Raw genomic sequence first — 21,602 nt, forward strand, 5'->3', positions numbered from 1 at the left:
CCTGGGAAAAAAAAATAGTGATGGGGGCCAAGTTCCTGTTGGGGGTTCTTAGAATGTCCACAAGAGCAGGTCCTCAGGGCAGCCTTTCAAAGGCCCTTAACTCTTTTGTTTTCACAGCCAGAGATGAAGTGCTTAGCATTTGGTGGGTTGTGTTTGGGCATTGGCCCTAGGGGTGGTGTGTTTGAGGATAAAGCCCTCTCAGTGGCTCACAGATCACCAGATGATTCCTGCCTCGGTACTGGCCTTTGTCCTTGGCAACATACCACTCACACTAATTTAATGCCTATTTCCAGAGAAGAACAAGACTACCAGACACCCCCAGGAAGTATCAGGAATTTTATAAAAATGTTACCTGTCAAAATACCTGTTGCTGATACCATCCGTATACATAACTGCTTTATGAAAACTTGTCCTTTTCTTGTCATAAAGTCAAGTGCTAAGTAACACTTTTGTTCTGTTAATCACTTAGCAGGATAAACTGATTTCATATGGAAGGAAATGTAAGATAACTTGTACGTATTTAAAGCAAGTTATTTCATTTTCATTCTCATGATTTCTGTCCTTTTACCTTTTGTCTCTTTGCTCTGATCCTGATAAACTAATAAGTCACCACTTACTACATTTAAATTCCCAACCCTTTATTCATGTATATTCAGTTATGATATGAAGTAAAGACTCCAGGGCTGCATTTTGTAATGATACAAGGATCCTGAGGAAATACTTTCACAGAAGCCTTTTTCTAATACAATTTTCACCTGTGCTTATGAAAAGTATCAAAAAAGGCCAATCGGCACATTCTGGAATGTATGTTCTAAGCAGGTATCTAAGTACAAGTGGGAAGTGCTTGCCTGTCTGTTTTGTAAATTCAGCTTATGCTGACAAGCTGGACGTCTCAATAATTTGATGTGAAAAAGTTGCCTGTGTGTACATTTGCCATTTTATAAAAGAGCAAACAAATCCGTACCCCCACCATATCTTACAAAACAACCCTTAGTATTTTTTAAGTTGCATGAAAAACAAATATACAAGTAAAAAAACAAGCAAAATGCATAATGAAGGGCTTTGAGCTCTTGCTCCAAGGAGTAGGTGAAAGAATTGATATAAATGAAGCTGAGGTTTTCAGAGCTTCTCTTTAAATAGCTATGCTAAAAATATTTCAGCTGTCTAATCTCTGTACTTGCTTCATTTTTACTAGAACACACTGTGTGAGCCACAGCTGAGTTCCTATATAGGATATCTCCAGAATGCAAATCAGGACAAGGCATATTTTATTCAGACTTTTCTTTTGTAAATTGAGCCACTGCTGTTTGGTATGGGGCTGGGCAGGGTGGGCACTAGATGGGTTAAAAATCAGTTAGCCTGATAAAGACATGCTAAAGGTGGCTTACTTTATTTGAATGGTTATATCAAGACTGGCCCCAAGTTCAATGAGATATTGAGGATTCTAGATTGTTTGAAAATCTGGTTTTGAGGGCACAGGAGTGTGGTCTGAATGGACCGTTAGGAACGCATGTGTGTCCAACTGAACGCAGAGCTCATGCTTACCCCACCCCCTTGTTTTTTTTCCAAACATGACAGGCTCAGTTTTCTCACATCGGTGCTTCTCTTCATGCTAGAACTGCTTATGTCTACAGAGTCCCTGAAGAAGCGAAAATCATTTTTTTAGCCTTAAACATAGCATATGGAGTTCTTCCCCAGCTCCTGGCCTATCGCTGTATCTACAGACCCGAATTCTTCATAAAAACAAAGGCAGAAGAAAAAGTTGAATAAAAACATTGTTTTATGTTCTTTCTCTCCAGATGACTGACTTTTGCTATCTTGGTACCTATGTGTGGTCCCATTCTTCTCGTACAGGAACATTTATGAATACATCAATTCTTGCTCTGTACTCTGTACCATAGGAATTATGTGGGTAAATATTTTTTTGAAGGAAAATTGAAGTTATTCAGAAAGTCTGTTTAAAGAGATACATTTCAAGGTATTTGTGAATAAACAACCACCTATCTCAATATTCTGTTTGCATATATTAAATGTAAGTGTGAAAAATTAAATTTAGTTCCTATAATAATGACATGAAAAGGAAACTATTTGAAAGTGAAAATGGCCTATGCATATTAAAAATTTCAAACTAGCAAATACAGATTGGAGAAATATTTTTGCATATAAGATGTATACACTTTATGATCAACCTCATTATAAAAGACAAATTATCCGAACATTTAAAAATGTTGTTTGAAAAGTGTTTTCCCAGGGAAAGTGAATTATTCACTGCTGTTTCAAAAACTGCTTTCACTGAAAAAAATTTTTTTTTCCCATTTCACTGAAATTTTCTATTAAGTCTAAACAGCTAAGAAGGGATCTATAACTTTATTATTACCTTTATTTTACTGGTGACTGGAAATATTTCTATTGTGTTTCTGTATATATTTTTAATAAATTATTTTTAGCCTTTTATGAAGACAAATCTTATGAAATTTGAAACATTTTGTGTATTTTCTTTTTCAGAAAAAGTTCTGTGGTCTTTAGCTTTTCTGTTTTAAAAATCTGTCAGTCATATGTTCCAATTTGAAATGTCATCTACGTTCTCCTTATGTTTTAGTGTGAGTGATGAAGAGGACTTTTGATGAATTAATTAAATTTCCTTGATTTTAAATTAAAATATTCAAAATTAAAAAGTACCTTGTAAGGACAAAGAACTGGATTGGCATTCCTACTGTCTTTTAAATGAACTGTTCATCATGTGGAAGCTTGAGTCGAGTATAATAAAGGAAAATCAGTATTTGCTAAATGAGAGAAACAAACCCAAAACACAGCCGCCTCCTCAGTGCCCAGGAGTGGTAAGTGGATCTTATGCCCTCAGGTGCCATCATCACCACTCCCATCATCACCAGCATCATCACTAATAGCCCTAAGCTTTCAGAACTACTCACATTTTCTCCTTCATGCTATTTACTAGCTCGTCACCAAAATAAGAAAACCTAAAAGAAAATGGTATCTAGATCAGTGCATGGATAATGTCCAGTGTGAATTTAGGGGTCCACTAAACTGGTAAGTAACATAGATATGCAAGCAGTCATGTAGCCAGTTCCTCTCCCTACCCCCCAGTGTTAAAAAAAAACAAACACAAGCCCTAAAACCCAGAGTGTTTAAAAAAAAAAAGAAAAAGCCTCACCTGCACTTGTTCTCTTATCAGCTTGCTGTTAACAATTTTTGCTTTAATATATGAATTACATTAATACCTCACATTACATATATGAAGCCAAATTACACTAACTTAGTTGTTTACAACCTCAACTCTTACTCCCAGTACACATTCCAATAAATTTATTCTGTAAAAACAATACATTTTTTTGTTTTTGATTTTTTTTTTACAGTAAACTTTTCAACTACAAACCTCGAATACGCGAAAGATGTTCCAAGGACAAGCATAACAGGATTGATAAAACCCAAACTGACTAAATGTGTTCTCACAATATAAGTTGGCATAAAAATAAATAAAATTTTCTATTATCACAATTGCAACAATAATGTACACATAATAATGGTTTGTGGATGAGTATTAACTATTCTAATTCTAGTTCCAAAAGAAAACAACAAATGGTTTAAAAGTCTATATTTAAAAGTCAATGCTTTGTCTTACTTCCCATAGGGCTACTGCTGAGTCCAGCTTTAAAATGTAAAGTATCCAGCTTGAGTGATTAGCTCAAATTGTATTGGCATTGGGAGAAAATAAATCATTGCCTTTATCTTGGAGTAACACAAAAGACTCACTTAACTTCACATATAGAAACTGAGTTTGTGTACGTAACAACATGAGTTTTGAGAAGTATAAGTTGTCAACTAGCTATTTCTAATACGGAATAGGTATTTTACAGTATGATTCAACTTTACACATGGCCTCAAACCTGAAGGACAATTTTAAGTTCACCTTCAATATGCCAACATTATGTATCTAGGAATTGGTTCCTGGGTTCTGTCACAGAGAAGAAATCCCTTAAGCATTATGTTGAGTGGTCCTTTTAAAAAAATGCTAATTTATATTTAACTGAGTGTTTGGTGATGGTGGAATAAAAGGCAGAAGAGTGATGAACATAACTGCCTTGATAAAGGATCCTAGACTTGTATGAGCTTGTGCAAAAATCTTGATAATCCTTAGTGGTTAAGGGCAACTTCATGCAACCAAATAACATGAAATTAAGTCAATAACCTTAAAAAAGGCTAAAATGTCTTTTTTTCCCCCAAACACATCAGAGAGGAATGTGAATAATGTACATACAAACTGGGGTTCTGTCAATGACAACAAGGACTATGTGTTGGTTCATATCAAATCCGAGAATATTGGACAACCAAACGTATAACCTTCTTGGGTTTTCTTAGTATGCAGCATTCATTATGATAGTTAGGTCTGGAAAAAAACACAAAGAAAACAAGCCTTTAGATGATTTTAGATATTAACAATATAAGCTACCCACATCTTTATAGTATATACCTGGATTTTCTGAGATTCCAATCTGCATTGCAGCATTAACAATACTTAGCAAGAATAGTCTCTGAGAGTTTGCTTTATACCAATCAGTGCAAAAAGCTAAAGGAAAAACTAGGGCATTTTTAGTGTAAACTTTGTCTATTGTCTGGCAGGACACAGTGAGTAGCGTGCATTCTGTAAAACTCCAGGACAATGCATTGCTGGGATACATAAAATTAAGGGGGAAATGGAGATAATCCATCTTTATGAGGATTCTGGTATTACAAAGAAAGGTAAATTTCTTAAAATTTTAAAAGTATTTGCAGAGTTGCAAATTATTCTGTGTAATATTTATAACTTAATTACTTGTGACAGTACGGCTCAGTGAAATACAAGAGTTTATAATATTAAGTCAAGATATACAAAGAGAAAGGAAGCCAAGATTTTTGTTAAAGTTTAGATTGCTTCCATTTGACAGAGATAAAATACTGCCATTTCCTAAAAGGATTGTGTTTTAGTTTGGGTCCCACTTTTAATTGTGTCAGGTTACATTTCCCCACTGGCACGCTATTTTTGTTTTCTTTACCATTAACCCAAATACATTAACCCCCTTGTTACTGTTCCTGTGGGATAAATGAAAGAGGGAACTTGGGCACCCAATACTTTTTCTGAAAACAGCCTGCTTCAGCTCTTTACTTCACTAAGTGAATGAACTTGTTTGAAGGAGGCATGTGGTCATTCATGGGGATGTTTTTCACTAATGTAGCCAACCTCTACCCTGCACCATACATAATATACAACTAATTCCAGAACCTTCAAATAGAAAAGTTTCTAAACCTACTATCCCTTCATAATAGCATAAATACATTTCTTAGTCTTCTTTGTTCTTACCAAAATGAGAAAGCCAATCTTAAAAAAACATTACATTTAAAATCTATGCACTTGCAGGATACAGTGCCTGGTGACTCCTCATTATTTATTAACAAAGAAAAGCGCTAGAAATAAGATCATACTCACAGGCCTTAAGAGGATTTCCCTCCCTTGTGAAGGAGGAAAACACCCATTAAAACAACGAAAAATTGTTGAATCAACCAAAGAAACTTCTTTAACAATGTCTTTTTATTAATATTAATGTGAAAGGCAATACATTCAATACATAGAATGTTTGCATTGGTAGAAAATTCATAGTAACAACTACTCAATCCATGTTGAAGAATATTTTTAAAATACATGGTCTGATGGTAGCCTCAGAATATTATTAGTGCCCCCAACAAAGTGAAAGTGGTAGCAGAATGTGGCTATAACTTTAAGGACATGCTTTTTGGGTGGAGGTACTATTAAATGGGTTATATTAATAAAGTCAAATTACAAATTAATTTTTTAACTTCTCATACCATAATCAATCTATCTGCATCTGCATATGAAAAAAATACCTTGCTCATTCACACTGGTGGATGTTCTGAGTAGTGTTCTGTTTGCTAGACTGCAAATCTCCTCCACATAAGCAGCTAGAACTTGTGCCTTTATGCACTGGCTGCCATGCTCAGCGCCACACCAGTTTCATACTGCACAATGGCTGGCTAATCCACTGGGTTCTCTCCTGAGGCATTTCAATGTGAGGTACACTAACAGGCTGAAGGACACCCAGAACATAGTAAGCAGAAGTTACAGGCTGGAGAAGTCACAGGGTCTTTTTATGGAGCACCAATTTTTCTTGGAAATATGGCAGATAAACTATGGTTATTCAGACTTGGGTATTTTGCATTTTGTCAAAAATAAATGAAACGAGCCTATTACTTCATGGAAAATGACTGACAGTATTCGTTGCCAATGATAAAATTTGGGCTTTTAAGTGAAGATTAGGATTCTAGAAAACTTAAATCCTCTCTACAATCATCAGCTTCCCAAAATGTAAAGATTTTTTTGGACAAGATAGATAGTGATATTTAAAATGTGATTAAAAAGATTTCATAGTGAAATATTTGGAAAACTTAAGTAACTCAGGGAACAAATATTTTCCAAATTTGAGAAGAGATTCATAGTGCCAGATGGTCCAATGGGTTTCAACCAGACAGAATATAAAAGGTTCAGATTCGACACTGCAACTAACCTCCAAGAAATGACCACTCACAGAATTGGTGTAATATTAAAGAATACACACAATGACCTGAATAGACTATTAAAATATTCCTATCTCCATCTTCAACTGCATGTCTATGGAAGACCACATTTTCTTCTTATATTTCAACCAAAATAACATATCACAACAGTCTGAATCCAGAAGTAGATATGAGAATATGGCCTGAGAGTTTCTATTAAAGCAGATATTAAAGATATATATATTTTTAAATGTAAAAAAGCATATAATTTTTCTCAAGAACTTTTTTTTGGGGAAATGTATTTATTTTTCACAAAAATGTGTTATTTTAAGTAATCGGTTTACTATTATTTTAAAGTAAATAAATATCCTTAAAATTTTATTTTTATTTCTAATTAAGTAAATATCAATAACTATAACAAAAACTCTTTGAGGCCCTCAATAACTTCTAAGAGTAGTAAAGGGGTCCTGAGACCAAAAACCTTGATAAACCACTGGCTTGGAATAAATGAGAGTGAATGGTGAAAAGTGAGGCTGAAAAGATAAACTAAAGTCAGAGTGATAAGGCCATTTTACGAGGAAATCAGGAGACTGGGCCTGATGTGGAGGGCACCAGCAGCACCAGATGGTAGAAAGAACAGGTCCCGAGTCAGAAGAATAAAGGTATGAATACTGGTTAGTGGCTACAGTGAACCCTCCCGCTGTCCACCCCACACTTACTGTCCTTTCTTCCTCCCCACAACCATGTGACATCCTTGTGATCTGGGGACTTGACTCCAGTGTCAGGGATGGGCAGAACCTGACTGGTTTAAGCCAGTTCTAATCTCCTTGTTGTCAGTGTTTGGTTCAGGGTGGGGCAGCTTTCGGACATGGATCTCAGTGACACCTGCCTCCTTAAATTCATACCCTTGTTGTAACACCCTACCTTTTAGAGTCGCTAGATCTTGTGACTTTCCTCTAATGAACTGAATGAGGCAAAAGTGATGGGATATTGCTTCTGAGATTGGAGAACAAAAGGTTGACTTCTGTGTTGCTCCCACCCTCTCTCTTGCTAATGAAGCCAGCTGCCATGCTGGAGCCGCCTTATGGAGAGACTCACATGGCAGGGAACCAAGGGAGGCCTTTGGCCAACAGTCAGTGAAGAAGAACTGAAGCCCTCAATCCAACAGCTATGAGTGACCAAATCCTGCCAACAACTTCCTGAGTGAGCCTGGAAAAGGACCAACCCCCAAGCCAAGCCTCAACTCAAAAATGATCTGAGCTCCTGCTAATGCATTAATTGCAGCTCTGGAGAGATCTGGAGATAGAGGTAACAAGTTACATCTATTTTGGTTCCTGACCCATAGAAAATGCTATTTTAAGCCACTGAGTCTTGGAGTTATTTGTTCATGGCAAGAGGTAACACAGCAGGTGTATTATCTGCATGGTGTCCTGGCCACAAAGTCACCTCCACTTCGGTGAGTCCAAGAAGGGAGCTCTATATGCCCTGCAGCCTGCCCCTTTCTGCTCGTGCTTCTGCTAGAGGAGTGAGGATGAAGGCAGAGAGCATCCAGACATAAAGGGAGTCCTGGAATTCTGTGGGCTCCTTGTAAGAACCTCTTCTTCCTCCACCAATGTATGTAACTCACACCCTACCCTATGCCCTGAGACAATAATCCTTTTGGGGGCTCCTCTGGTGGCTCAGACAGTAAAGAATCTGATTGCAATGCAAGAGACTCGGGTTTGATCCCTGGGTCAGGAAGATACCCTGGAGAAGGGAATGGCTACCCACTCCAATACCACCCTCTGCCCTGAGCCATCAATCCTTCTTCCTGCCACAAGATGGGCTCCAGAGCATCTATCACATCCTGGACTCTCATACCTGACACTTTGCTGTGTTCATTTACAACCTCATCTCTTAAATGTAAGCCTCCCCCCTACCCCCCAATTCCTTAGTCTCTTCCACTGGGTCCCTTGGATATTACAGTCAGTTCAGTTCAGTCGCTCAGTTGTGTCTGATTCCTTGTGACCCCATGGACTGTAGCATGCCAGGCTTTCCTGTCATCACCTTCTCCCAGAGCTTGCTCAAACTCATGCCCTTTGAATTGGTGATGCCATCCAACCATCTTATCCTCTGTCATCTCCTTCTTCTCCTGCCTTCAATCTTTCTCAGCATCAGGGTCTTTTCCAATCAGTTCTTTGCATCAGGTGGTCAAAGTATTGGAGTTTCAGCTTCAGCATCAGTGCTTCTAGTTAATATTTGGGACTGATTTTCTTTAGATTGACTGGTTTGCTCTCCTCGCAGTCCAAGTGACTCTCAAGAGTCTTGTCCAACACCACAGTTCAAAAGCATAAATTCTTCAGCACTCCTCTTTCTTTATAGTCCCAACTCACACATCTATACATGACTACCAGAAAAACCTTAGCTTTGACTAGACGGATCATTTTCAGCAAAGTGATGTCTCTGCTTTTTAATATGCTGTCTAGATTTCCCATAGCTTTTCTTCCAAGGAGTGTCTTTTATTTCATGGCTGCAGTCACCATCTGCAGTGATTTTGGAGCCTAGAAAAGTAAAGTCTCTCACTGTTTCCATTGTTTCCCCATCTATTTGCCATGAAGTGATGGGACCAGATGCCATGATCTTAGTTTTCTGAATGTTGAGTTTTAAACCAGCTTTTTCACTCTCTTCTTTCACTTTCATCAAGAGGCTCTTTACTTCTTTGCTTCCTGCCATAAGGGTGGTGTCATCTGCATATCTGAGGTTATTGATACTTCTCCTGGCAATCTTGATTCCAGCTTGCTTCATCCAGCCCGGCATTTTGCATGATGTACTCTGCATATAAATTAAATAAGCAGGGTGACAATATACAGCCTTTATGTATTCCTTTCCTTATTTGGAACCAGTCTGTTCTTCCATGTCCAGTTCCAACTGTTGCTTCTTGACCTGCATACAGATTTCTCAGGAGGCAAGTAAGGTCGTCTAGTATTCTCATCTCTTGAAGAATTTTCCATGTTTTGTTGTGATCCACACTGTCAAAGTCTTTGGCGTAGTCAATAAAGCAGATGTAGATGCTTTTCTGGAACTCTCTTGCTTTCTTGAGGATCCAACAAATGTTGGCAATTTGATCTCTGGTTCCTCTGCCTTTTCTAAGTCCAGCTTGAACATCCGGAATTTTATGGTTCATATATTGCTGAAGCCTGGCTTGGAGAATTTTGAATATTTTGCTAGTGTATGAGATGAGTGAAATTGTGCAGTAGTTTGAACATTCTTTGGCATTGCCTTCTTTTGGGATTGGAATGAAAATTGACCGCCGTTTCCAGTCCTGTGGCCACTGCTGAGTTTTCCAGATTTGCTGGCATATTGAGTGTAGCACTTTCACAGCATCATCCTTTAGGATTCGAAATAGCTCAACTGGAATTCCATCACCTCCACTAGCTTTGTTTGCAATGATGCTTCCTAAGGCCCACTTGACTTCGCATTCCAGGATGTCTGGCTCTAGGCGAGTGAACACACTGTCGTGGTTATCTGGGTCATGAAGATCTTTTTTGTATAGTTCTGTGTATTCCTGCCACCTCTTAATAGCTTCTGCTTCTGTTAGTTCCATACCATTTCTGTCTTTTATTGTGGCCATCTTTGCATGAAATGTTCCCTTGGTATCTCTAATTTTCTTGAAGAGATCTCTAGTCTTTCCCATTCTATTGTTTTCCTCTATTTCTTTGCAATGATCACTGAGGAAGGCTTTCTTATCTGTCCTTGCTATTCTTTGGAACTCTGCATTCAGATGGGTATATCCTTCCTTTTCTCCTTTGCCTTTAGCTTCCCTTGGAAATTACAGTCAGCCATCAGCAAACCTTCATTCCCAAGGTATTTACTCATCAGCTTGTTCTAACTGCAATCCAGCTTCCCCCTGGAGACCCTGCTGCTGCTTTCCCTGCAACCCCCGGGTGGTAACCTTCTCCTCTGCCGCAGCTCTCATACTACAGGCCCGGGAAGGTGACCTTGACCTTACTACTATTTCTAGCTATTCTTCCTCTCTCTGTGCTTCCCCCCAGGAAAAAAATCCTTATGGACTTTAGTCTTAATGCTGTAAGACGCCACCCCTTCCCTACTGCAGTCTTCGCCAAGACTCCCCAGTCACTCTCCTGGACTCCTTGAAGATGTCTGGCTCACTGTCATTCAGCATCCTAACTGCTGGATGTCAACATGCACAGAGATTGTCTTTGCAATACTCTAACCTCTTAGTTCCTGGACTTCCTCTTCCCTAAAAATATGGTCTCCTAACTTACCTTAGCTGCTCATTTCCATGGTTATTTCTTAAACAAGCAATTTTCAACCACTGAGAGCATTTGCAAATACAAGGTCAGTCTTTTTTGGGGGAGAAATTATGGGAACATTGTAGGTTGGAGTTTTCAATGGCATTTAATGGGCAGGGGCCAAGGGTACTAAATGTTCTGTGATGTGAACAGGGCTCACACAATGAAAACCTGTCTTACTGAAGACACCAAGAGCACCGGCCCTGCCGCCTGCTTCCATAATTCCATCTAGACATCTGACTATTCCATCTCTACTTGTCTTTCCAGCCATTCCCTTTACCTAGTACTCCAGCTCCAAGAACTCTCTGATACTCAAATCTGTTGACCCTGTCCCTTCGTCACATCCGTATTTCCCTCTGAACATGTTCTGGATTCCATGTGTCCATCATCATAATTAATCTCTTCCTCACATACACCCTCAACTCCCTGCCTCAAACTTCCTTTACTTTGCTCTCTGGGCAAACTCCAATTCTGGATAAACTCAGTTCTCTACTTTTCTGTGATCGCACAATTGAATATGCCTGGAGAAAAACACACAGCCATCTGACTGTTCTTAAATTAATGACCACTAACCTTGAGTGGGCCCTTCCTGCTGTTCCAAAGTCCAGTCACTTTTGTATTCTAACTATTTTATCCCTTTTCCTCCTCTCAAAATTTCAACACTTCTTCCTGCTCTCACTCTCAATTGTTGACCTTGCTTCCTAAGGAGACAGAAACAATCAGATGAGAACTTTTACAAGCTCTCACCCCAGGTACCCACTTACCTGCCCCCTCGCCCAACAGGAGGAAAACACAGTGTGTTGGGCGCAGAGGCAGGTAAGTTCCTCCCATTTCAGTGCATGAACTAAAGCAGCCCCTCCAGATGTACACTGGATTTTATGCCTGTTTGCATTCTGAAGAGCCCTACTTTGGCAATTCTTTCCTACATTATTTTGTGATCATTCCACATTTCTATCATTCTTATCAGCCTATGTGCTGCAAATTCTCCCATCAAGAAAAAAAGCCCCTCTTGACCTTCTATCCTAGACTGTGTCTAAAAAATATCTGAAGAAAAAAAATTAGGCTGCCTGTGTGTGTGCTCAGTCATGTCCAACTCTTTGCTACATGGAGTGTAGCCCACCAGGCTCCTCTGTCCATGGGATTTCCCAGGCAAGAATACTGGAGTGGGTAGCCATTTCCTTCTCCAGGGAATCTTCCGACCCAGGAATTGAACCTGTCTCCTCCATCTTCTGCATTGACAGGCAGATTCTTTACTACTGTACCACCTGGGAAGCCCCCCAAATTAGGCTACTTGCCCTATAAGATATCAGGACACATTATAAAGCTACTGTAACTAAGAAACTGTAGTACTGACCAAAGGAACAGAATAGAGAACCCAGAGAGACCCATGGCTACATGACAGATGACACTGCATATCAGAGAGGAAAAGAGAGACTGTTTAATACATGGTGCTGGTTAAATGGTCATGTTGTGGGAAAAATGCAGTGGGATCCTATCTTGTACCCCACACAAAGATCAAGTCTAGATGGATTAAACACTAAAATGTTAAAAATAAAAGTTTACAATTTTAAAATGAAGTACAGGAGAATATATTTCTGACTTTGGGATAGGAATGGATTTCTCAAACAATACAGAAAAATGATAACCATAACAAGAAAATTTTGATATATCTGACTACAATAAAATGAAGAATGTCTATTCACTAACAGGTATTAAGAAATTGAACAGAAAAGCCACAAACTTGGAGAAGATGTCTGCAATGCACATGACCACCCATGTCTGTTAGAGTCCAGAATATGTAAAGGAGTCCTTTACATGTCAGTAGGAAAATACATTCAATAAGAAAATGGGCAAAATTTGTAAATCAAGCACTGTACAAAAGAGGAAGCACAGGTGGTCAAATAGGTAAAAAGAGGCTCAACTTCATTACTGATCAAAGAACTGCAAATTAAGATTAGAATTTTCACCCACTATATTGGGAAGAATTTTAAACTCTGACAATGACAAGTGAGTCATAGGAACTCATACATGGATGGTGGAGTATAAGCTGGTCCAACAACTTAGGGACATAATTTGGCATTATCTTATAAACACCATAAAAACAGCTGTGACTCAGCCTGTCCAGTCTGAGTTTACATACCCTTAAAGAAACTCTTGCATGTGTACACTAGGAGACAATATGGAAATATTCACAGCAACACAGTTCCTAACTGCAAAAAGCTGGAAATGACCAAAATGCCTGTCAACAGAAGGGTGGATAAAGAAGTTATGATATACTCATAAAATTGAGTATTATAAAGTAATGAGAAATGAGTCAACTACACACAACCCCATGAAGGAATCTCAGAAGCAGAGTAGTGAGTAAATGTCATCATTTTTTAAAAAGCTCAAAAAGGAGCAAAATTTAATTATTGTTTAAGTATATACCTGTATGTTAGGTATGGGCTAAGTTTTTGAAAATGGAAGGAAATGGTAAATATATAACACTAGTGGTTATCTCTAGGTAGGAAGAAGATGGGATGGGAAAGAACATGTAAATGGATACAAGTTATTGTTATATTCTACTTTTGGGGTTGAGTGGTAGGGTCTCTGGTATTGCTTACTACTTGATATTATATATATCCTTTTGTGTATAAAATTATATTATTAGACACAGGGTAGAAATAAAAAGATCTTAGGCCCTTGCTTCTAACTCATGCCCTGAAGAGCCGTGTGACGCTGCCATCCTTTTGGCTTCAGGTTACCCAGCTCCAAAGTGCAGACCACCGCACCTGCCCCGGGATCCCCGTGAGGACTAAGGAGAGGGACAGCACTGACAACAGCGTGGGCACACAGGGTGTCAGCCGCGACCACGCCGCTGCTCTTGCTACTTCCGGTAGCAACTAGCTTCTGAGTGGCTTTAAGATATTAAAGTAGAGATGGTTTCATTAACAGAAAAATGAATCTACAATGCAATAGATACAGAATGGGAAGCCATCAGTCATATATGACAGTTGAAGCCATGTGAGTGCCTAAGATGGACAGAGGGGAAGCTTTCAGACTAGAAGTGTGCCAAGACAGCCTGGAGGAAAGTGCTCTAGAAAGAGACTGAGAAGAAACTGGGAGAAGCAGCAGAAGAGACTAGTGAGCTGGAGGCACAGTCAGAAGGAGAAAGTGGCCAATGGTACTAAATGCTGCAGATTAAGACTAAAGCAGACACTGGGTTTGGTAATGGGAGGATCACTAGGGACCTTTACAAGAGCAGTTTCAATGAAATAGCAGAGGAAACAAGAGTGTCAAGTCATGAGTGGGTGAGACAATGGACACTGGGAGGAAAAAAAATAACTTTTAAGAAATTAGAGATGAAGAGAAAGGTGGAAAGAGAAGGACATATAGTAGAAGGGAGGTATCTATAATGGTAAAGTGAAAGTGAAAGTCGCTCAGTCCTATTCGACCCTTTGCGATCTAGAATTCTCTAGGCCAGATTACTGGAGTGGGTAGCCTTTCCCTTCCCCAGGGGATCTTCCCAACCCAGTGATCAAACCCACATCTCCCGCAATGCAGGCGAATTCTTTACCAGCTGACCCACAAGCTGCTGCTAAGTCACTCCAATCAAGTCCAACTCTGTGTGACCCCACAGATGGCAGCCCTCCAGGCTCCCCCGTCCTTGGGATTCTCCAGGCAAGAACACTGGAGTGGGCTAACATTTCCTTCTCCAATGCATAAAAGTGAAACATGAAAGTAAAGTCGCTCAGTTGTGTCCAACTCTTAGCGACCCCATGGACCGCAGCCTACCAGGCTCCTCTGTCCATGGGATTTTCCAGGCAAGAGTACTAGAGTGGGGTGCCATTGCTTCTCCGTGACCAACAAGGGAAGCCCCTATAAGGATAAGGGAGACCTAATACTGTTTAGAGGCAGAGAGTAAGGAGCAGTGGGAAAGAAAGGAAAGGCACAGGAGAGAGGCGGGACAAGTGATGGGGGTGAGGGGGTAACCTTGGAGAAGGTAGGAGGAGATGATATTCTGGACTCTGACGATAGAAAGGTAGATCTTAGTGCTTCTCAAATCGTCATGTGCAGATGAATAACTTGGGAGTTAACATGCAGATTCTGGTTTGGTAGGTCTAGGGTTGAGCCTGGATTCTGCATCTCTAACAAGCCTCCAGATGATGTTGATGTCACTGGTCTGCAGGCTGCACATGGAGAAGTAAGGGTGTAGACTGCCTCCTTCTCTGTCACAGGAAGTGCAGTCAGACATGAAGTTGGTAGTAAAGGGGAGACACGTGGTGGGAGTTTTTGCTCTATGCACATTAAAGATACCTAGGATGAAGGTAGCAGGTGAGATAAAAAGAAAACCGAATATAAGTCAGGTACTCAAGCCTTTGGTGACTGTTAGCAGCTCAGTGTCCCTGGGGGAGCTATGTGCATAGGTAATGAGAGGGGTCTATTTATCGGAGAGGTCGAGAGAAGGAAGGCAGAGGACAGAGTGAAGCTGCACTGTGTAAGAGGAACAAGGGAGTAGTTAGAATTGTCATAACTTGGGAATAAACATGGGTTACTGGAAGCAGGAGACAGTTGAGAGGTAAACAGTACTGACAAAAGCAGACCAGAAATGAAATCAGAACTAAAGAGTAATAACTTGTTTTATGGATACTGTTTTAAAATGATTTGCCGCTGTCTAGTTAGTCTTCATAAAGATCTATGGAAAATGACCAGGGGCAAATCTGCCTTCACTAAAACTTTTACAAATGTTGACTTGTCTGTGACCTTGAAGTTACTGACAGAGGTTAACACTAGTGAACAAGATTCAAAGTGGACAACTTTCCCCCTTGGTTACTTTAAACATTTACATTCACATATAGTTTGAATATTTAAAGTCCCCTGGGTATATTAAATCGCATACTGCTTCTAGCAAAGAAGGAATAGTATAAAACACCCTATTTTGAACATGCCATTCATTTTATAATAAAAGAAATGCAACTGTCAAATTCTGAGGTGGCATTTCTTCATTTCAGTACTTCATGCCTAACTTTTCAAAAACTCGCAAGCCGCTGAAGTTAGTTTAAAAGAGAATCAACCTGTTTGAGTTCCAAACTGATGGGCAGGTGTAATTCACACCTGGCTGTCCTTTGTTCTCAGACTGTGAGAAGCTTATCACTTATTCAGGAGCAGGGAATGAATGTATAGGTCCAGCTGAGCATGTTCTCCATCACCAAGGCCACAGTTACTAACGCTGAGATAGGAACCCTGTTCTGAGGCAGAGTGCCTTCCAGGTGAACAGGAAGGTAGGAGACGTTACAGGCATATTCTTACCCCTTCACTGGTTTTTTGCAAGTCTGAAGTTGTGTTTCTTGTGTCATTGCCGGCATCTCCACCCTCAGAGCTGCTTTTATTTTCTTCTTCTTTGCAGTCCTTGTCATCTTCATCTCCTGGAGATTTCCGGGACTGTTTAGAGGATTTCTAAAGGTTTAGACAAGTTAAAAATTATAGTCAAAAGTAGAGCCCTGAATGCACAAATGCAAGTGAGAAATGTAGGAACAGCTGGCCTATATCCAGTTTGTGTGGCTTGATACAGGATACAGCATGATACAACATGAAGAGTACTAAGACTGAGCGAGATAACCCTGGACAAGTCATCTCACCTCCCTGGGCCTCAGTTTAACCAGCTGGAAAGGAAGTAGAGGTGGACTAGATAACCTTTTAGTTCTTCCCAGCAGTGTGATATGAAGGGCAGAAAATGAAGAGTCATACATCTGGAACACTATCAATGAATAAATACAGTTGATGGATACCACTCTAGGAAGGCTACAAAGCTAGGAGGCACCCTAAAGGTCGCCTGTCCTTCCCCATCATTTCACAGCAGAGTGTGAGGTCCAGAGAAGCAAGATCAACTATCTAGAATCATACATAGATACCCACGTTAGAGCACTTATAGAAGCTGTCAGTTTAATGGCATATATGGCATGATCTTGGCAAAACTTGTACATCACCATGTGATCCGAATTTAATTTTTTAAATTATGGAGAATTATTTAAGAACTCAAGGCCACACTGGTGAACTAGCTCCTTTTTTATCATCTTACTTCTGAAACCAAGATGAACTCTGCAGTGAGGATGAAAATACAATTAGAGTTCACAGCCAGAGCTGCTTTGCAGAACAACATTAAAATGATCAAAAGCTGGCCCTACTGTGCATTTTTAAGAAAATAAAATGTAGCATTTTACTTACACTTCCTTTCTGAAAAATTTTATGAATCTTTAAGCACATGGCAAATAACAGCTAAGAAAACTCATTAAGCCAAGACACTTTTGGTCTTAACAAAAATGAAGTTAGCATATTTAAGCTTCCTCAGACAATCTGTATTTTAAAATGCAACTTTTAAAGAGAAAATACCTTTTAGCTATGTGACAGAATCTATAATTACATTGCTTCTATTTTACTTAACTGAAATGACCAACCAAGCCTCAAATGTCCCTTTAAAATGACAGTTTTTACTTTTTTACATAGAAGGAAAGCAGAGATTTAATAATCTGAATGTGGAGTGCCTAGAGTTTAAGTTTAAATCAAGTGTGATGATATGAAAGGTGAAATACTTTTGTTCTCCTAGTAAATACAGTATAATTATAAAAATGGAGTAATTGCTTTACATAGCAATCCTCAAATAACAGTTCCTGACTTGCAATTCTTATGGAAAATAAGGCACAACACCCTAAAATTTATAGTGCCTACAAAGGATACAGACGAGTAACCCTGTGATTTTTTTAAGTTTTATAATTTTTCAGGTTTTTATAATTTTTTAAGACTAGAAATAGGGTGTTACTTCAGTTTTGCTAATGAGTCACATTCAGTATTCCACTGAGAAATCTGGCTGCCACGCTATATGTTGTAAACTTAGGAAGCTCTCACTGGGCGTATGCAGATCCTTGCAATCCCTGGAATTTTGGGGAAGGACCCACCCTTTACTAGTTTCATCAACGTGATCTTAAACTGGTTGTGTACCCAGCCATTGCTGTCTTTGGTTTTTAACTAAGATTGCTAATGGTTTACTATCAGCATCAGTTCAGTCTGTTGTGAGGTTCTCTTGATTCTGTTCAGTTCAGTTCAGTGGCTCAGTCGTGTCCGACTCTGCGACCCCATGAATCACAGCATGCCAGGCCTCCCTGTCCATTAGCTCTCCTTTTTACAGTAAATAACTTCTATGCAAAGTATGTTCTGCTAATAATTTTCCAGTATCTGTTATGGCTCCAATATGAATCATACATACACTTATTGCTCAAGTGATATACACATATATACATACATATATATATATATATATATATATCTATATATATATCTCCTCCCTCAAGTGTGCTTCTACTATGGCTTTTCATTATGGTTACTGAACTTTTTTCCCATAGAAAAACAGAATTGGGTGAGGTAGGGGGACGTGGGACTCTTCCCTCAACCTAACTTGGATGCAGTCAGAAAAGTCTGTGAGCCACTGGTTTTCAGTGACAAAGGAAAATCACTCAACTTTAATAAACAGATGTAGGAAAAAAAAATCACCACACACAACAAAAAGGAAACATTTGGAAAGTCAAAGAGAGCAGTGAGGTTACCCTAGGTATGTGGTTCCCAGATTGGCAACCTCAGCTCACAGATATTTAAGGTCCCAACCTAAATATGTTAGTCTAGACCAACTAAAATAGAAATTTTGGGGTGGGGTGGCACTGGGGCAATATATATTTTAACAACCCCATTCCCAGGTGATTCTGGTGCATGCGAAAGTTTGAGAGCCATTGTGCTAGCTTATTCAGTTGATACTGAAAATAAATCATGGTTCTCAAGTGATCACAAAAGTTGTGACCGTAAAGGAAGCAAAGGGAATGATTCTTTAATTTAAAAATAGGTAAGCCTTAGTAAGTATAGTATGCCTTTCCCTCTTCAATGCTTTATACTATAAGTCCACCCCAGGCAGGAGTTCCGTTACTTCTGGCTTTCACAAGAGAAATAAAATAAGGATGTTTAAAAGTCACATATACACACTATTAAATATCTAAGCTACCTTAGAAAGCTTAGATAATTTAGGGTAGCACAACACATTTCATAGAAGCTCAGCAGACAATCATGAATTAAATAAAATAAATTCAGTTGGGTGTTTAAGAGAAGTCCAAAACGCTAAAAGAAATTCAGCTTAAAGACTGGGAGATCCAGTCTTCCACAGGGGTTATTTTTATAACTATTTTGCTGTCATTTGCAAACTTAATCCTCATTTAAGGCAGATACCATGTTCTTCATGAGGTGTACAGGAAGTAATATGCATTCATACAATTGTACCTGTATGCCAGTTGGGTAGGTTTTATAGACTGTAAAATAAAAGGCTGACAGTCTAATAAACCAGTGATACTTGTTTTTAAGGAGTTTCGTAAGTATATCCAGTCACTAAATACTACAGTCTAAATGGAAGTAATTTCTCTAAGGATTCACCTTTGTGACAGACCCATTACAGCAAAACTTGTACCAATCTTTATCTTCAAAGATCCATTTATCCTGCTTAAAGTTTCTATAAGGTGAACAACTTCCACAATATCAGTTTTTTTCAACTGCATTTGTGAATTACTGTACGAAAAACCTAAACTTCTGATTTGTAAATCAAGGATCATGTCATGTGTCCAATAAATTATTGTTACATTTGGAAAAAAATTCAAACTCCTTAACACATTATTGACCATAGGCAGAAACTATGCCTGTGGCCAGTGGTTTGTTATGTATGTGAATACTGAAACGTCTCTGGTCAATACTGTTCAGGTAACCAAAGACATATTTAATACATCTCTGGTCAGTAAGCTGTCAGCATGGCCTACCAGTCTCCATTGTTTAGTCTCTGCTGGTCTCGACCTCCTGATCCTGATGCCTGCCTTGTTGCAATTCAGGAACACGTCAAACGCTCCCCACCTTCAGAGCTCTGCCACACACAGCTCTTCCTTCCAGACTCTTTCAGGTCTCGGCATAAACTTCGTTTTCTCAGAAAGGCCTGGCCACTCTATCTCAATAGATGTACTTTGTCATTCCCTGCTCCCATTCATTTCCTTCACAGCCCTTCCAGAATTTACGTTCATTATTGGTTTTTACTCTGTGTTTCCACCCCCAACCCACTGGATGTTAAGTTATAGGAGGGTAGGACTGGAGTTGGATTTGCTCACTAGTATCTACCTAGTACAGTGTCTGACATAGAGCAGGTGATCAGGAAAGAGGACTGAAAAAATAAAGTGTCAAAGTACAGTCTTTAAAGAAAAGAGACAAGAGTCTGAGTCTATCTTTACGCTTCCATCAACAGTAACAGACATAGTCCTAAATTGTACTGAAGTCTCCTACATTCTTAAATTCTTCAGAGCTGATCTGCGGATTGTTATCAGAGGGATACCTACTCTTATACCCTTGATTGAAGAACAGTCCTCCTCCAACTAAGAAGGCGGTATTTCAGGGCCAAATAGCCCTTACGAGAGTTCATAGCAGTTACCCTCACGTCTAAGATTACCTGCCTATTCCCTTCAGATGTATTACTGTCTCTAAAGAAAGAGGCTCAAAAGAGTTGATATATTTCTATGCGTATTAACAAGGGGAAAGGTTTCTCAGTAACCTTTGAAGTGTATGACTTTTTCCGCTTTGAGCCTGCTTTTTCACTCTTTCTTTTGCCTTTTCCATCTTCCTCTACTCTGTCGCCTTCTTCCTCACTGCTTGCGTCAGCAGTATTCCCACCTTCTCCCTCGGTTTCTGAAGAGCTCTGTTGCTGAATTGCCTAAGAAAAAAAGAAAATATTAGCTAACTACATTTTGAAAAATAGCAAAGACCGTGGACTGCAAAAAGAACCATTCTATTTTAATTAGAAAAAGTTCAGCTTACTCTAGATTTTCAAAATAAAGGGCTATCAACTTCAGTTTTCCAGTAACTACTTGACATGAATCCTCTTAGAGTAACAGAATTACAGGCATACCTGGGAGATATTGTAGGTTCAGTTCCAGACCACCACAATAAAGCAAATATCACAATAAGGCAAGTCACATGAATTTTTTGGTTCCCCAATGCATATAAAAATTATGCTTATACCATACTCTAATCTATTAAGTTTATAGTAGCATTATGTCTAAAAAACTATGTATATACCTTAAAGATATTTTACTGCTAAAAAATGCTAATCATCATCTGAGCCTCCAGTGGGTCCTAATCTTTTCGCTGATGGAGGGTCAGTCACGTAAATGGCTACTGACTGATCAGGGTGGTGGTTGCTGAAGGTTGAGGTGGCTGTGGCAACTTAAAGTAAGACAACAACAACAAGTGCAGTATCAGCCGAATCTGCCTTTTACAAATGAGTTCCCTGTAGCAGGCAATGCAGTTGGACAACATGTTAGCCATCACAGATTTTTTTTTCAAAATTGGAGTCAATCCCCTCAAACCTTGTCACTGCTCTATCAACTAAGTTTATGTAATATTTTGAATCCTTTGTTGTCATATCAGCCTTCACAATATCTTTACCAGAAATAGCTTTCATCTCAAGAAACGACACTCTTTGTTCATCCATAAGAAGCAATTTCTTATCCATTTAAGTTTTAACAGCAGACTGCAACAGTGAAATTATATCTTCAAGCTCTGCTTCTAACTCTTAATTCTCTTGCCATTTCCACCACATCTGCAGTTACTCCCTCCACTGAAGTCTTGAAGCCCTCCAAGTCATCCGTGAGGGTTGGAATCCACTTCTTTCAAACTCCTCTTAATGTTGATACTCTGACC

At 39.2% G+C, this 21,602-nt stretch overlaps 2 protein-coding genes across 4 annotated transcripts in view; one reads left to right on the plus strand and one right to left on the minus strand.

Moving 5' to 3' along the window:
* TM6SF1 (transmembrane 6 superfamily member 1) overlaps positions 1-2,009 on the plus strand; it is a 29,348-nt gene extending 27,339 nt beyond the window's left edge. Inside the window, exon 10 of one of the 3 annotated variants that reach the window (XM_020877540.2) lies at positions 1,579-2,009. In XM_020877540.2, coding sequence (XP_020733199.1) covers positions 1,579-1,770 — 192 coding nt within the window. In that variant the 3' untranslated portion in view covers positions 1,771-2,009. The remainder of the gene's footprint in view (positions 1-1,578) is intronic. The other 2 variants (XM_070478266.1, XM_020877539.2) reach the window with 2 other exon arrangements.
* A 1,300-nt stretch (positions 2,010-3,309) lies between these two features.
* Positions 3,310-21,602, minus strand: part of HDGFL3 (HDGF like 3) — a 75,420-nt gene continuing 57,127 nt past the window's right edge. The window contains exons 4-6 of the mRNA XM_020877537.2: positions 20,455-20,613; positions 16,146-16,292; positions 3,310-4,405 (exon numbers count right to left, since the gene is read on the minus strand). Of these exons, the coding sequence (XP_020733196.1) occupies positions 4,400-4,405; positions 16,146-16,292; positions 20,455-20,613 (312 nt within the window). The 3' untranslated portion in view covers positions 3,310-4,399. The remainder of the gene's footprint in view (positions 4,406-16,145; positions 16,293-20,454; positions 20,614-21,602) is intronic.

This window comes from Odocoileus virginianus, chromosome 16 (genome assembly GCF_023699985.2).
Source record: "Odocoileus virginianus isolate 20LAN1187 ecotype Illinois chromosome 16, Ovbor_1.2, whole genome shotgun sequence".
Taxonomy (NCBI): domain Eukaryota; kingdom Metazoa; phylum Chordata; class Mammalia; order Artiodactyla; family Cervidae; genus Odocoileus; species Odocoileus virginianus.